Genomic DNA, 15,000 nt, shown 5'->3' with positions numbered 1-15,000 from the left:
GAAGCGACATAACACAACAACAACAACTGTTAAGAATCCCAACTGGCCGAAGGCAAACCAGTTGGCTGTTTACAAGTGTGCCCGAGAAGTTGAACCAGGGATTACCAGGAACAAAATAAACCATAATCAACGAATTTGCATTTCTCTCCTCAGACTCCTGTTCGAATACCCGGCTACTGGTGGATGCATTCCTTCCTTCAATTTTCGTACGGTAAAATTGATCCGTTATGTCACCAACCTGGATTACTTTGTGATGGGATGCGAAGGTATCTTTATTCTCTTCATTATCTACTACACCATTGAAGAAATCCTCGAGATTAGGAAGCACAGGCTCAAGTACTTCAAGAGCTTCTGGAACGTTCTTGATATTATTGTGATTTTCTTGGGATACGTGGCCGTTGTGTTCAATGTGTACCGCACGGTCACTGTGAGTGCCTTGTTGAAGTCACTCCTGAAGAACACAGACGTGTATGCAAACTTTGATTCACTTGGCTTCTGGCAGACCCAGTTCAACAACATGGTTGCTGTGGCAGTGTTTTTCGCCTGGATCAAGGTAGAAAAGTTTTGAAAAGACTGTCGAAAGTAATGATGCGATTGCAATTGCTACGCTTAGTGATTGGTTTAAAGAGTTCGCGCCAATTTATCAACCAATAAGGTACACGGAATTGCTAAGAATTTGGATTGGTTCATTGCGCTGTCTAAAACATCGTTTAAGTTGGTGTTAGTAGTTGACTTTGAATCTGCCACACCCCCTCTTTACCTCATTGATGACGAAGTCTCAATGAGTTATAGCGAGGGGGGCCTCATTCAGTGTTAAATTTCGGGTTTCGTTTGGGCGGCCGAATTAGTGAACGAATATGCTCGAAACGGAAGCGCAAAGCGCACGTGTCGCAGGTTCGAATCTACCCTTCGCCCTTGAATTTTCCATTGAATTATCAAAAAGCTAATTAAAGTCTTAAAAGTCGTAGTAGAATATATATCGCAATGCTCTACATTTCATCAATGAGACGTCTCACAGGAACTTTGATTTGAAATATAACTGTTAAAGATGTGAGTTATCTATAATTTTTATAATTATATAAAATGATCAAAACTCACCCAGCTACACTTGGAAGGAATTTACATGTTATGCCTAAACAGCATTAAAATGGCTGTGTCATGGCAGTGCCGCAGTTCATTTCGTGTCGTTTTGCCAATTACTCGCCTCTTCTCGTTATACAACTTAACATTAGCTCAGAAATTACTTTTGAACAGCACAAACCAAAGCTTTGTGACGAAAAAATGTCTGTCGAGGCACACATAATTGTAGTGAAAAACAACAGAAGTCAACTTTAAAATGCTGTTAGGCTGAAGAGTTTTCAAAAACTCCAATCACAATCTATTTTAATCTTCTTCAATTTTGCCCATCCTTTCCTCCTTTTGCATTTGCTGTTTTATTCAAACCTTTCTTCAATGTTTTAAGTGGTTATTTTTATGTTTCCCTTGGTTTGGTTGCCAGTGCCCAGTCGCAGAATTTGGCATACGCCCGTAAAGGGGTATGCCGTTCCTTTCCCGATTGTAACAAAGAATTGATTTCAGGGATACTTGGGAAAAACGAGTGTTCCTTTGGAGGGGTCTGACCTCCGATCTTACGATTAGCCAGGCCATTAAACCAAGTTCCCATGACAATTGTCCTGCCGTAAAGCTAGGACAGAATAAGGCAAATTTTTTGGACTCTTGCAATATTGTTATGAAGGAGATACAAATGTTAACCCCGGTTGATGAAATGAAGTATTTGAGAAAAATTAGCCGGAACAGATGATGGTCTACCTTTATAGACTCTTCAAACTTCCGGCATTGCATCAATGGACCTCTTTACCTGGTACGTTTTGTTATCCCATTTCAGACCACGTGATGTTCCCAAGGGAATTTTTGTTTTTGTTTTTTCATAAGTCATTTATACATATGCACGTGCATAAGACGACATTTCAAAGAAACTGTTTCCTACAGAAATATCACGTGCTTGGAAATGGGAAAGCAAAACGTACAAGCTGAAGAGGTCCATTTCTGCAGTGTTGTAAATCGCTTTTGTCACCGTTTTCCCGCCATTTCCGAGCTCTGTCCTTTCCTCTTACGTCACACGGTCTTCGACTCCCTACCATCTTATTTGCTTTTCGTTTTCTTTCAGGTGTTCAAGTATATCAGCTTCAACAAAACCATGACCCAGCTTTCAGCCACTCTGAACAATGTAATGTATCTACTTTTGCTGTTCCACACTCATTACTTAAACCAAGAGTAGCACCCTTTTTGCAAATGTTGTTGACTGTTTCTCGGAAAATGCAGTTTTGTGATAAATGGTTTCGCTTAATTGGAAAGCATTGAATCATCGAATTTATCGTTTCTCTCCTGGTGCACGGACGTCTGGCCATCAGGACGATTCGCCACTAATGTTATTATCCAGCGTCTTCAACTATTGCACCTACTGAACGAATAGCACTAAGTGGCGAGTTGAGTGGTCTCGTAGGCGAGATGACTTGACAGTTGCACACGTTGACTTTTTTTGCTTAGCGTAGAGTGCAAGTGATCACTTGCCGTTCCTCTGAAGATTAATTCATTGAGGCTTAAGTTTCCTCCAATGACGGTCGTTCTCATATTATAATTATTTTCTAGTGTGCTAAAGACGTTGGTGGTTTTGCAGTCATGTTCTTCATCATCTTTCTTGCGTATGCGCAGTTGGGTTACCTGGTATTTGGCACACAAGTTCGCGACTTCAGCACTTTTGAGGATGCCATGTAAGTGTCAATAGATTATCCTAAAACCTAAAGTAAGGTTATTTCTCGGCTGATGATGATTTCTCGTGGCAAGCTGAGAACGTTTCAAGTGTTGCATTTGCCATTCTTCACAAAATTTCTTCCCAGAACAAATTAGCAGTACCCCCGAGTGCCAGTGGCTTTTCAGTAGACTTACTGTACATCCTTATCTCGCGCATGTGTCGTGTTCGTCTCACGTTGTCGCCTCCCGTAAATGGGCCATTTCCGAGTTGCTGTTTGTCTCGGTTTCGAAGTGAGTCTTGGTGCTCAGCTATTGTAAGGGAAATGAGTTTGATTTGCATAAGAATACGCAACTCATTTCCATTTGAATGGTTGTGCGCCAGGACTCGCTTTGAAACTGAGGCAGGCAACAATGGGCTATTGACAACCCCACGCGAAGTAATAGCATAGATCGCCTTCTTTTCACGCTTCACGCAACCATCACGCGTGCCGCGCGAGGTTTCCCTGTCGTCCATCGTGTTTTGTTGCTTGTCCATCCAATCTTGTTGCAAAATTCATTTTGGTTTTCCTTCGACCCTAACATTGATATCCGTTTTTCCTAGCTTCACGTTGTTCCGAATCATCCTGGGAGATTTCGATTTTCACGCTCTGGAGGCAGCCAATCGCGTGCTTGGTCCGATCTTCTTCATCACCTACGTGTTCTTTGTTTTCTTTGTTCTGCTCAACATGTTTTTGGCCATCATTAACGACACCTATGCTGAAGTCAAGTCCAACATCGCTTCACAGAAAAGCGAGTTCGAGATTGGAGATTATTTCAAGAAGGTAACATTCCACCCGTCTCAGGTCATACCCCGAAATAAGAAACAGAAATTAGATTCTTGATGACATTTACCAAAAGACCTTTTTTTCCGCCAAAAAAAAAAAAGAATGACACTTACCTCACTAGATAAACGTTTAGGGTATTTTGCCATCCTAATTTAATCATGAGGTCAGTGAAATCTTACGAAAGACAGTCACCTCATATGAATGGTTTGACAATAATCTCTGGCCTTCCGAAGCACATTTGTATTGATAATTTCTTGGAGACCTAAAAAAAAGGACGGAAATGTTTGCAAACCAGGAAGAAGAACTGAAGGTTCTCCTTGGTATGTCCCTCTTAAAGTGAAAAAACCAATCATGCTTTGTTGTGGATTAGAAACAGATGCGTTTACATTACTAACCCTTTTACTGCCATTGGCATTTTTATATTTACATTTTTATGTTTACATTTCGCTTTATTCGCTGTTGCCGAACAGTTCCAGACGCTTTTATAATTAATCCTAAATGAATGTTTGAAATGATTTTGTGAGAAAATGTTTTTTTATCGCACGTAGCAATTGCGTGCAGGCCGCGCCTTTTGGGCAACTGCCTTAGGATATTCTATTTTTCTTTTATTTGTTTATATATTCATTTATTTGTTTTTCGCTTTGGAAGATAAACCGATAGGAAATGGTCACTTTTGCGCTTACAATTTGACAAGCAAAAGATGTGTTTTAAAGGAAAAAAAAACATAGGTTGCTAGGGTTCTTAGCTTTTTCAGCCTTAGTGTAGCTTCTGGATTCCTCGTTGACTTCTGGTCGATTTCGCTTTTTAAAAAAGTATAAACCGTCGGTACCTGAACCTGCAGGTTTTGGCAAGATAACGTTTTGTCTTATACATTTTGCCCAACCACAATTTTTTTTTTAGAAATGCCTTGCCTAGCAACCATGTAGTGGTTCTCCATTTGTTTCCCAAAAAGTGGTTAATTAAACATTTCAAAGGTTTTATGGGTGAAACTGTCTTCAACCCAGCACATAGCACTTTTAGTCTGAAATGATACTCGCCTAAGAGCAATACCTCTTGGATTGCATTTCAATGAGGTATCCTGTATTCGCTGTTTTACGATCAAACAAATTGCACTAATATGCGAGAATTTTTTTTTTCACTTTTAACAGGGATATCAGAAGATGTTGGATAGACTTTCCTTCAAACGTGAAAAAATTGTTGACATTCAGAAAGCTCTCAAGACAGCTGATGTGAACCAAGATAACAAGCTTGACTTCGAAGAATGGAGGGCCAACCTTAAATCGTACGTATCAAGTATTAAGATGCGCCTTTTTGAAACACTGTGCAAGGGATATGAGCAAAAACTCGTCATTTCTTCGATATTTTAGGGGAAAAGTGTCACCCGGAGATGGTGTCTTACGTTGTAAAGTGTGGCAGCTGCCAGAGAGGGAAATAAATTCTCATTTTAGAAACATTTGCTAGAAGCTAGTTTGTCCTTTCAATGTTTTATTAACAATTGTGTGTTGATGGATTCTCGCATAGAGAAATAAGTGAAACAGGTTTTTTCTTTATTTTGTCTCCTCTGTTTGGTTGCCAACTGAAATGAAGTGCTTCCTTTTGACAATTTCCTATGTCTAAACAACTGCGAAACAAATATGTTTTTGTTACCACCCACCAAAACTCTGACTTATGTGTTATAATTTTTAAAGAGATCTTGAATTTGAATTTGAAGCAACACAACGACTACTTGGGCACGACAGTCTGTGATTTTATTCCCTGCTTTGAACAATTCATCTCCGTTGTGTATGCCGCATGTTGTCATACGCTAAGAAAAGTTTAATAATGTTTCAGCTGTGTGATATTTAGGGTTTGATCGAAATTATTAAGGTGAACTTTTCTTTTATGTCTTCAGGCGTGGCCATGCAGATGCTGAAATTGAAGCAGTTTTTGCCAAGTATGATTTGGATGGCGACAGAATTCTCGACGAGGAGGAGCAGAGAAAGATGCAGGAAGACTTGGAAGGACAGAAGGTAAAATGACATCGGTTCATATCACTTTGCATATATATTTCATTTCTTTTCGGTTATTTATCTTGTTGTATGTAACATGTGTAATGGTCAATAAAGTTGTAAAAAAAAAAAAAAAGTTTGACTTTGACTGAACCAAGAAGGAAATTGTGTTAATCCATCGTTTTCTGTGTTTATGTAGGCTGAACTGAATGATGAAATCGAGGAAATGGAGCGCGCCAAGGAGACAAAGAGTGCACGCCCGAAAAGCGCTGCCAGTTTCGCTGGAAGTGATGATAGTGATGACGATGCGGAATCCACTGGCGGGCTTAGTGCACGCGCGGGCTCAGCTCTTGCTCGCCCCAGTGCTGGCGGAGGAGGAGTCTCTTATGAGGAATTCAATGTGTAAGTGGTTCAAACCTGTCTGAATAAATGAGTGTATAAAATCCTTCTTTTTTTGTTTAGCTGTGAGGCTAGTGGCGGCCATCGAGCTGTTGACACCTTTTTGGCGTTTTCAGTTTCCGAGAAAAGAAAATTGATCAAGTAGGTACTCAACGCTGTCTTTTTTTTTCTTTCAGCTTGAGTCGCCGCGTGGATCGTATGGAGCACTCTATTGGCAGCATCGTCTCCAAGATTGATGCAGTGCTTGTGAAACTTGAGGCGATGGAGAAGGCGAAACTCAAGCGGCGAGAGACCATGGCTAAACTCCTTGACTCCATTGCTGATGTGAGTGCATGCAGGGAGAAAATGTTTTTAGAAATTGTTCAGTCACAAAATATACGCGGAAGTCGGAGCGCTAATGATAGTATAGCATGTACTGAAACGCGCATTCCTTGGCGTGGTCGGTTAATAGAACTCGGATACAAAGATGAGGCCCTCCCAGGGGTTTTGGGGAACAAGGGAACCGGATGTCAAAAGATTTTAGGGAATAAGGGAACAAAAACAATTTTTGGGATCAAAATGCTGGGAACAAGTTTGAAAGTAATTTGGGGAACAAAGGTACACAAGCAAATATTTAAAGGGAACAAGGATCCCCTTTTCCTTACCCTGGGAGGGCCACAAAGGTCTCCAGATTGACGGCCGTGTTAACATAACAACATTGACTAGTCTGCTCTACGTGGCTTTTCCCTTGGGATTAGATTTGACATCAGCATGAATGGCAACGGTAGGTACTTTGTGTATTTTGTCATTTACTGGTTATCTGTTGCACAAAATTATCTTAACACGGTAAAAACCTTCAGGGTTAGGATTAGGGTTAGCGTTAGGGTAATTGTTTAATTACTGAACGTTTTTACCTTGTTTAAAAAAAATTGAAACAATAGAAAAAGAGACACCAAGTACCTACCATGGCAGCTAAGCCAACCGCTGTTAGTCTGTATTTGAAGTCACTTAACGGCACCGCGATGAAAAATAGTGGACCAGTTCGTCAGGAACTTCGTCTCTCCAGCGATTCTGGAACACAAACTGCGTCATTTTAGACTCGTTTAAGTTTGTTCCTAAAATTTTCACCGCGGAAGTGTTTCCAGTGTGCTCATCTATTGTTTCCTCTGTTCTACAGAGTGACCGTGTAGAGCGCAGTGAGAAAGATCTGAAGCGAGACCAGATGGAGAAACTGGTGCGAGAAGAGTTGGAACGCTGGGATAGCGAGGCTTCCATGAACCGAGGCGAGAGTCCTGCTGGCTCCCGGGCTGCTTCCCGGGCTGCCACGGCCAAATCTAGCCGCGGATCTCCGTCTCGCGCATCCCAGGCCTCCGCTGCCTCAGGGAGAATGTCTGTAAGTACTCTTCCATCACTTCCCCATGTTATCTGAATTTACTGGAACAAGAGTCTTACGACAGAAGTTTTATGCAGTTTTTGGCCTCTTTCGATGGGTTTAGCTCTGTTTTGATATTAAGTGGTATCACGAAGCAAGTAATTTGGTGACTTACTTCTGTTTCTTACAGGAGCGTGATCGAGACGGAATCCCACAGATATTCAAGGAACACACCAATGTTTAATAGCTCTGTTGGCACCGTCCAACTCCATAGTTGCTGAAGCAAACGACTTCTTGAGTAGCAAAACAAATATTAATATGTAGATTTAATTTATTCATACACTTGTTTTCATCCATCGTGCAGTATTTATCAGGTTCACCGGTCAGCCAAAGAGCCGTCCCTCATTTCTACCGTGGATCGTCCTTCGTTGAACAAGGAATGAAAAACTCCAATTATGTCAAGGGGGATTGCTCTTTGTGCAACCGTAACTTTTCATCCATAGGTGATGGGTCTTTTCGTTGAACCCCTTTTGAAATAATCCATTTGAGTATTGTTTTCGCACACAGTGGAAAAGAAAAGAATACTATTCAATTATTTGGTCATGGATTAGCTCGTTAATTATTGTTACAGAATTCTTGGCGATCCCCTCCCCCCCCCCTCCCCCCCCGTTCCCCCCGTCCCCCTTTCTTTCCACTTGAACGTGTGAAAACATGGCTTTCATTGGTACCGAGTAGTGTTTATGCGAAATTAATTTATTGTGGAGTAGAGATGTAAATACATTAGTGGATTTAGATAGAAGGTCACGTGGTCTCACGTTACGGGTAAGGTGGGGAAATTTCTCCCCGGTCAATCACGTCACGTGATTATGAGTTCGAGCTATGAGTTCTTTGTCACGCGGGTAGCACGTGCTCAAATACTTTCGTAGACAAACTTCCATAAGTGAAGTGATTTTGTGGATGATGGTATTTTGATACATAATTTATCACTTACTTGAGTCCTAAGGGCCGATTTACACGGTACGATTTTTGTCGCATGCGACAATCGTAAGTCCTGTCGTAGACCTGTCGTAGACCTGTCGTAAGCTTGTCGAACGCGCCAAAATCGCACCGTGTAAATTGGCCGAAAGAAAGTTTCCGTGAAAATTTCTTTGCAATTTTTTGAGAGAGGCTTTCCCCGGATGATTCAGATGAAGTCTAAATTAAGCATGTATGAAACCCGAAAGTTTAACTTGCATGAGAGGAATATTAACAGAAATGCCTTCAAATTTGGAGGTGGTTATGTTAAGGTTTCATTTTTGACTCAAAGGACCCATTTAGTCACCCTTGTTAGAATAGTATCTTAATGAAAGCGGCTTGGATTCATCTAGAATTTGTAGTCAAGGGGTCGATTGCACTAGTTAACTTCGTTATGCATGTGCTATATATAGCTCATTAAAGGAGCTTTCATGAAATACTGTGATGTTTGGTCTTGAATGTCGTGTCCACTTGCGTGCAAAATTTGGGATTTAAAATAGGTCATTCCCACATAAAGGAAGGGTTACGTTTTTGCAAACGTTGGCCATGTAGCACTTCAACAGAATTGACTATTGAAAGGTATTGTAAAGTGCTGTTTTCTACCCATGTAAACCATGTGAGCGTTAGCCCTACTAATGGATTTGGCCCACTCAAAGACAGAGAGAAACTCTGACCCCCAGGGGCAGGAACCCATGACCCGGAGCCTACAACTCTACTGTGTTCGTGTCACGGCGTTTTCACAGACCGATTTATTTTTAGATTGAATTTCCCGCTAATGAGACTCCCACGGGAGCCCGATGACCAATTACAAGAAATTAAGCTGACATCATAGGGTCACAAAACGGAACTGCCTTTCCGGAAAAGGTAGTCTAAAAAAAAATCGGTCTGTAAAAATGCCGTTACATAGGCCCAGTATGGGAGCTGTAGGTTCCGGGTCATGGGCCCGGGGGAGGGGGGGGGGGGGGAACTCGACATATTTCCCCCCCCCCTCCGGGGGGGGGGTCATGGGTTCCTGCCAGGGGCACGTTTCTCAAAAGTCTCGAAACTTTACGGGCTATTTGTCGTGTGTCACAATTCCCTCTATCTCAAGAACGGAGAGGATTTAAGTCGTCAAACTTCACAGTCAGTTTGCTTTTTGTTATCTTCAAAACATGTTAAAAGATCGGCTTTCCTGGACAAGCCGTTGGTAGGTTTACAAAAGGCTTTCCGGGACTTTCGACAGGCCCCGGAAACGGGCCCCAGGGTGGGAATTAAACCCGCGACCTTCGGATTAGATCACCGCTGCTTTACCGACTGAGCTACAAGGTCACAGAGAAGAAGGTCGTGGGAATTGAAGATGTCAAATTGACGGCAATGAATGCCATTAGTAGGGCTAACGCTCACGTGGTTTACATGGGTAGAAAACAGCACTTCGCAATACCCTGCAATAGCATTCCCACATCAGGCGCTCTTTTTACACTAACCACGATGCAGTGCTGACGTAATACGAGAGATCTGAGACTTCTCGGTTTTCACCAAAGACGAAATTTTAAATAAGATTTGTCCACCTGAAAAATTCACTCAGCAATAAAGCACTTGTTTCAGTTATCAAAAAAAAATTCTCCAGACTTTTTACCATTTTTTCCAGACTTTTTCCAGGCCTGGAAAATTGGTTTGCAAATTTTTTAGCCTTTTTCAAGAATTCAAGACTCTGTACGAACCCTGTTTAACACTATTCCCACCGTGACGGTGACGGTGACAATTTATCAAAGGATCTAGATCATCGTAATGCGTAGTCCTCCACCCTATCTTTCTCGCTCATCCCGGGAACAGAGAACCTGCTCACAGTCTAACAAGTTCCCTCCACGTGGTCGACTAGTCGGTATCGGTCACCTGAAGTGCAGAATAGGCTGATTTAGCAACAGAACGGGAACGTGAGTGGCGACGTCGCGCGCAGCAAAACTACCATTGAGAATTTAGAATAGAAAAGAAAAGAGTGGAGTCTACTCTATTCTGAATTCTCATTGGTGGTTTCTGCGCGCGCCGTCGCCACTGACGTTCCCGTTCTGTTGCTAAATCAGCCTACTATTTGAAATGGGGAGGGTAATGATATCGATGCTATGAGCGCTGCTGGTAACGGTACACTTAGACTGTTCACAGACCCCTATTTGCCCGTTTGATCGTCAGGACCGAGCACAAATTGCCGCCATCTTTGTTTTTAAACAGCGAGCACGAACTGGGGAGAGTGACATAACTACCGAGTGGGTGAGGGGAGTGGACCCCTCCTCTGTGAACAGTCTACACTTCTGACAGCGACGATCAGTTCTTATTGGAAAGGCATTGCAGCGGAATACACAAGCAGTGCGGTCCAGTGGTTTGGGAGCTTGCCTTGAGGTCCGGATATCACGGTTTCAAGGCCCGATCTGACCACACCTTCAATTCGATCCTGGTAGTCCCTGCTTAAGATGGCTCACTACGGATTTCCGATCAAGATCAACATTTTGAAATCTGTGAAATTAAACCAACAGAATGTATCTTCTGAAGCGTTAGTCACTGCAATTGATGTAAAATGTAAGAACACAACACAAATGTGTCCGGCCGGGAACCGAACCCGGACAACTCGATCCGGAGTCGAGCACTCTAACCATGAGGCCACCGCACCTCCCACAACTTGTTTGCCACCGGCCAATTAGCGGTTGTTCTGTACTGTGATAATTTATTACGTTTCACTGGTCCTGAAAAGCCCCTATGGGGAGTGGTCAATTAAGTGTCCATTTAAGTATGGAAACCCTCTATCACTGTGATACTTAAGTTACCAATTTCGTTTTACCTTCTTCATTCACCAAGTAAACAAATGCGAGAATCTCCTAAAATAGTTGAGAAAAAGGTTTTTCGTTCTACTTGTTCTTTATTTACAACGGTTTCCAGAGCTTTACAATTTTTTTCTCGATGGAGAAAAGCTAAAATGTACACGAACTTTCAACAACACTACGTTGCTTCTAACCTTGCTTCTTCAAAGCTTTGATGAACCTATGATTCTGGGATGTAACGCTACTTAGACGACGAAGTACTATTTACAATTTATCAAAATACTAAACTGTCTATCAAAATACCTTATCTCTTCATTGAAGACAAACCACGATCACGAGTCTCCTTGGAAACAAAATGCGCTCAACTTTTGTTCAAGCGCCTTGTGGACGTTATCACTACAATTGAGTCTTCTTATCAATATACTTAAGTGCTTTTAACTTTCTAAAATTCTCTGTCAAGATGGCCGCCATGAGATTAAGGCCCATGTATCATGAACAACGAGCTGCATTGTCTGCATTCATCGACATGCCTCTATCTGCTTTCTTAGTTGACACTTTTTTTGAGGGGCACGTGTTGGCTTGGAATGTCCCGCCAAATAATCGCATGCTCAGAGCCGATGTCAGTTTCAGTCTGTCTGAGCATTATACGCGCCAAATGAGGAGATGGTTTGTGCTATCATCACGCCCAGCGGATTCACTTGCTGAGCTTGCTCTGAAGTCCTCGTAGCCATCTCCTCCGCTAATAATCAAAACATCACGATTGGAATTCCCGCCAGACTGAAGGGGCGCAGTGGGACTTGAAGGCGAGGAACCAGAGCCTTTTTCGATGGTGTTGTCATGTGTTCCTTCCTTTGGGACTTCAACGGCAGTAAGAAAACGTACGTGTCCAGTATGCCCATGGAAGGACGCAGTTGCCGATGGGCAGTTTCGCAAAGATGCTGTGCTGGCAGTTATTGTGGGCAGCGGTAACGTCAACACGACGCCTGCGCTAGTGCCAATCCACAAAAGATCTTTACAGGCAAGCAACGCGGTGACTCGTAAACAGGCTGCTTTGTGCTGACGGATGATTGCATCAGAACCTTCGAAGAAAATAAGACTTTAATAATAACATTTGATGAACTGGTTCGCTTAGTTGCGTCCACGTTCCGTAAAGGAAAATACACTTAAGGACGGTGCCTACTATTGTTATTGCGCATACGTTCTGCGCATCTTGAGATTCTCGGTTTTCCTATCGGTGATGCTTACTAATACAGGGATATTTTTGCGCGGTTTAAAACTATCCGGAGAAAGTAGATCTTAGTAAGTACTCTTGGAATCCAAAAAGAAAATTGGGGGTAACCATCCGTCCTTAATATACCCAATGATCATGATCTCTTTTCTTATGAAAGCAGAAGGACGAGTCCACATGGTAGAAATAGGATTGGCTGAAACATGACTTTGCTGGCATTGTGCGGCAGAACGCCGAAGGTTTTAACTCAGTGTTCGGACCTCACAAAAAAAGATATTCGCGAGAATAACTGAAACCTAACTATTTTGAAATAGATGCTTGGACGTAACTATTGTAGATATGCGCTACAACAGTCATCTAAAAGTAAAGATGCTGTACTGGAATTTACATGTATCTGGGCAGAAGTCACATCAACACTACGCCTGCGCTAGAACCGGAGCACAAAAGATAATCAGAAGCGTTCTGCAAAATACGCCTGTCCGGGGTGGTGTGCCTTTTAATACAACTGGGTTGATAAATCTACATCAAAGACACCGATTAACGATGTTTCAAGACACGATTCGACTCCAATGGAATCCATACTCACTTGCAAGCATTTTATGCACGGGAGGGGCAACATCTACGTCAGCTAGACATTCGTAACGCGTTGCATGAAACAATCTGACGGCAGCAGAGCTTTGAAGTGAAATCCAAACACCCATCCCTGAGCTGGCCATGCGATACACGGAACGATCCTTGTCTAAACTACAGTTAAAGGAAGTCTGAAAGACAAAATTTAAGGGAAAGAGAAAATAGCGTATTAGACACAAGAGGCGATGATTCAACGTTCCATACGAAGAGGATGCAGATTAGTTTGGACAAGAAGGTGCTTGGTAGACTCTGAAAACCTCGCCTAAGACCAAACCTTGTTGTGTTGCGTGGTAAAAAACCTATTGTAAAAAGCCAACAAAATAAATTTCTGTTTTTCAATTTTCTGATTTTTTGTTCAGAACATCTTCGACTATCGTGCTTCTTACTATATAGTGGGCCAACGGCCCTTCCTAAAGGAAAATTTGTAAACCGCACAGAGAGAATTGGAATGACTTTATTCCTACCTCAACTGCCAAAGTCGTTGTGTTGACGATAACAGCATTGCAACCCAAGCCACACCACAGTCGGCCGTGAATTGCTGTCATGCAGGAGACTGCTGACGAGTCACCAATGTGAAGCATTACAGGATTGCCAACTTCCCATGCGCAACCTGTGTACGAACGAAATACAAAGGATTGAACAAATGCAAGAATGGCCACCTATAATTATTCTTTCGACCGTCTCCTAACTAGCCTCGTTAGCACGCGTACAATTGAACTAAAACGAGGTTGGTGAAAGATAAAAAGATTAATTGATTGACGGTCATGTTGCATTCGGTCTATAAATCGAGGGGAAGATAAGAACATTAAAATAAAGAGCTGCTTTCCACCATCCATTCCTTTTCGAGCTTGTTAAGCGTGTCAAATTCAATGCCTTCATTAAAAACGTCTGATATATCGTTTGCCTGATTAAAAGGCCTCGTGAAAGCAAGGGGGTGGGGTGGGGGCGAGCAGGAAAAGGAAGGCTTAACATCGCTCTCTCGCGACCTTTCTTTCTCCCCTCCCTTCTCCCAGGGAGAGCCTGATATTCAGGCTACTAAATCATGCAAAGTTTCATTGAATTATCTTAGTCTAAGGGAGTTGGGATAAAGGTTACTGAAAAACTTTCAAACACATGCAGACAGTTTTAGATTGATTGTTTTGCTTTTGCAGAATTTAAAATGGAGAAAAAACTAGTATCTGACCTGGCTGTCGCCTGTAAATGTATAAGTGTCCCGTTGAAAGTGAAATGAAGACTTGATTATCGACATACCTGAAGGAAAAAAGAAAAATCACAGTGTCTCAGCAACGACGGACGCATTCGAAAAAAAAAAACACCAAATTATCACAATCAGGAATCCTGCCACAATAAAAAGCCGCATACTTACAAAATACATTGAATTGAGCCAGACAGTTGAATCTTCAATTTCGACTTCTTACTTTGCGTTTCGTTCGCAGGGTACAGAAAAATGCTTGGATGAAATAAACAAAAAGTGTATTAGATATTACTGTAATGAAAATAAGAGAGATCGAATCAGTTGTAAACACCACTGTTGCTGGAAATGGTTCTGTTCAGATAATAAACAAATAAACACTACACTACCGACATCCGACATGCGACGACTTGTTGCAGTTTGTAATAGTCTTTTTGAGTCATTTCAACTAGTATTTTTCGTTCTTATCAACTCTTTAGCTTTTGGAAGGCGCGTTTTTTTGAATAACTCTCTTTCTCTCTCTATCGAACAAACGTCGAATCCATATTCCATATATTTCGCTTCCTTGTCATCAAGCGCGACCCTAATGACAGCTGTTTATATGACCCCAACTCCCGGGTGCATTACCTTTCAGTAGAATGGGAGGAGCTTAATGCTGTAAATTTGTTGCTTCGAAAAATCATTCCACCCTCCCTGCGATATTATTGTGACCACGAGTTCATATGATCATCTGAAACCAAGGCATTTTTTCCTCACGCACGGAAGAAATAGAGAAATAGCGTGGGTTCGATAAAACTTACCATCCGTCTTCTGTTCCTAGCCAAACAGTGCAAG

General features: G+C 42.0%; 2 protein-coding genes across 9 annotated transcripts in view; one reads left to right on the top strand and one right to left on the bottom strand.

Annotated features, from left to right (window-relative positions):
* LOC137999543 (polycystin-2-like protein 1) overlaps positions 1-8,764 on the top strand; it is a 22,174-nt gene extending 13,410 nt beyond the window's left edge. For both annotated transcript variants that reach the window (XM_068845340.1, XM_068845341.1), the window contains exons 10-19: positions 154-553; positions 2,168-2,227; positions 2,650-2,771; positions 3,353-3,572; positions 4,724-4,857; positions 5,467-5,584; positions 5,763-5,965; positions 6,139-6,286; positions 7,119-7,334; positions 7,504-8,764. In XM_068845340.1, coding sequence (XP_068701441.1) covers positions 154-553; positions 2,168-2,227; positions 2,650-2,771; positions 3,353-3,572; positions 4,724-4,857; positions 5,467-5,584; positions 5,763-5,965; positions 6,139-6,286; positions 7,119-7,334; positions 7,504-7,557 — 1,675 coding nt within the window. In that variant the 3' untranslated portion in view covers positions 7,558-8,764. The remainder of the gene's footprint in view (positions 1-153; positions 554-2,167; positions 2,228-2,649; positions 2,772-3,352; positions 3,573-4,723; positions 4,858-5,466; positions 5,585-5,762; positions 5,966-6,138; positions 6,287-7,118; positions 7,335-7,503) is intronic.
* A 2,430-nt stretch (positions 8,765-11,194) lies between these two features.
* LOC137999541 (uncharacterized) overlaps positions 11,195-15,000 on the bottom strand; it is a 64,345-nt gene continuing 60,539 nt past the window's right edge. For all 7 annotated transcript variants that reach the window (XM_068845335.1, XM_068845339.1, XM_068845337.1 and 4 more), the window contains 6 exons: positions 14,967-15,000; positions 14,341-14,424; positions 14,158-14,225; positions 13,439-13,584; positions 12,931-13,105; positions 11,195-12,195 (listed from right to left, as the gene is read on the bottom strand). The exon at positions 14,967-15,000 is cut by the window's right edge and continues 547 nt beyond it. In XM_068845335.1, the coding sequence (XP_068701436.1) occupies positions 11,759-12,195; positions 12,931-13,105; positions 13,439-13,584; positions 14,158-14,225; positions 14,341-14,424; positions 14,967-15,000 (944 nt within the window). In that variant the 3' untranslated portion in view covers positions 11,195-11,758. The remainder of the gene's footprint in view (positions 12,196-12,930; positions 13,106-13,438; positions 13,585-14,157; positions 14,226-14,340; positions 14,425-14,966) is intronic.

Source organism: Montipora foliosa, chromosome 4 (genome assembly GCF_036669935.1).
Source record: "Montipora foliosa isolate CH-2021 chromosome 4, ASM3666993v2, whole genome shotgun sequence".
NCBI classification, from domain to species: domain Eukaryota; kingdom Metazoa; phylum Cnidaria; class Anthozoa; order Scleractinia; family Acroporidae; genus Montipora; species Montipora foliosa.
Note: the sequence above shows the minus strand (reverse complement) of the source record. Positions and strands in the feature narration are given on the sequence as shown.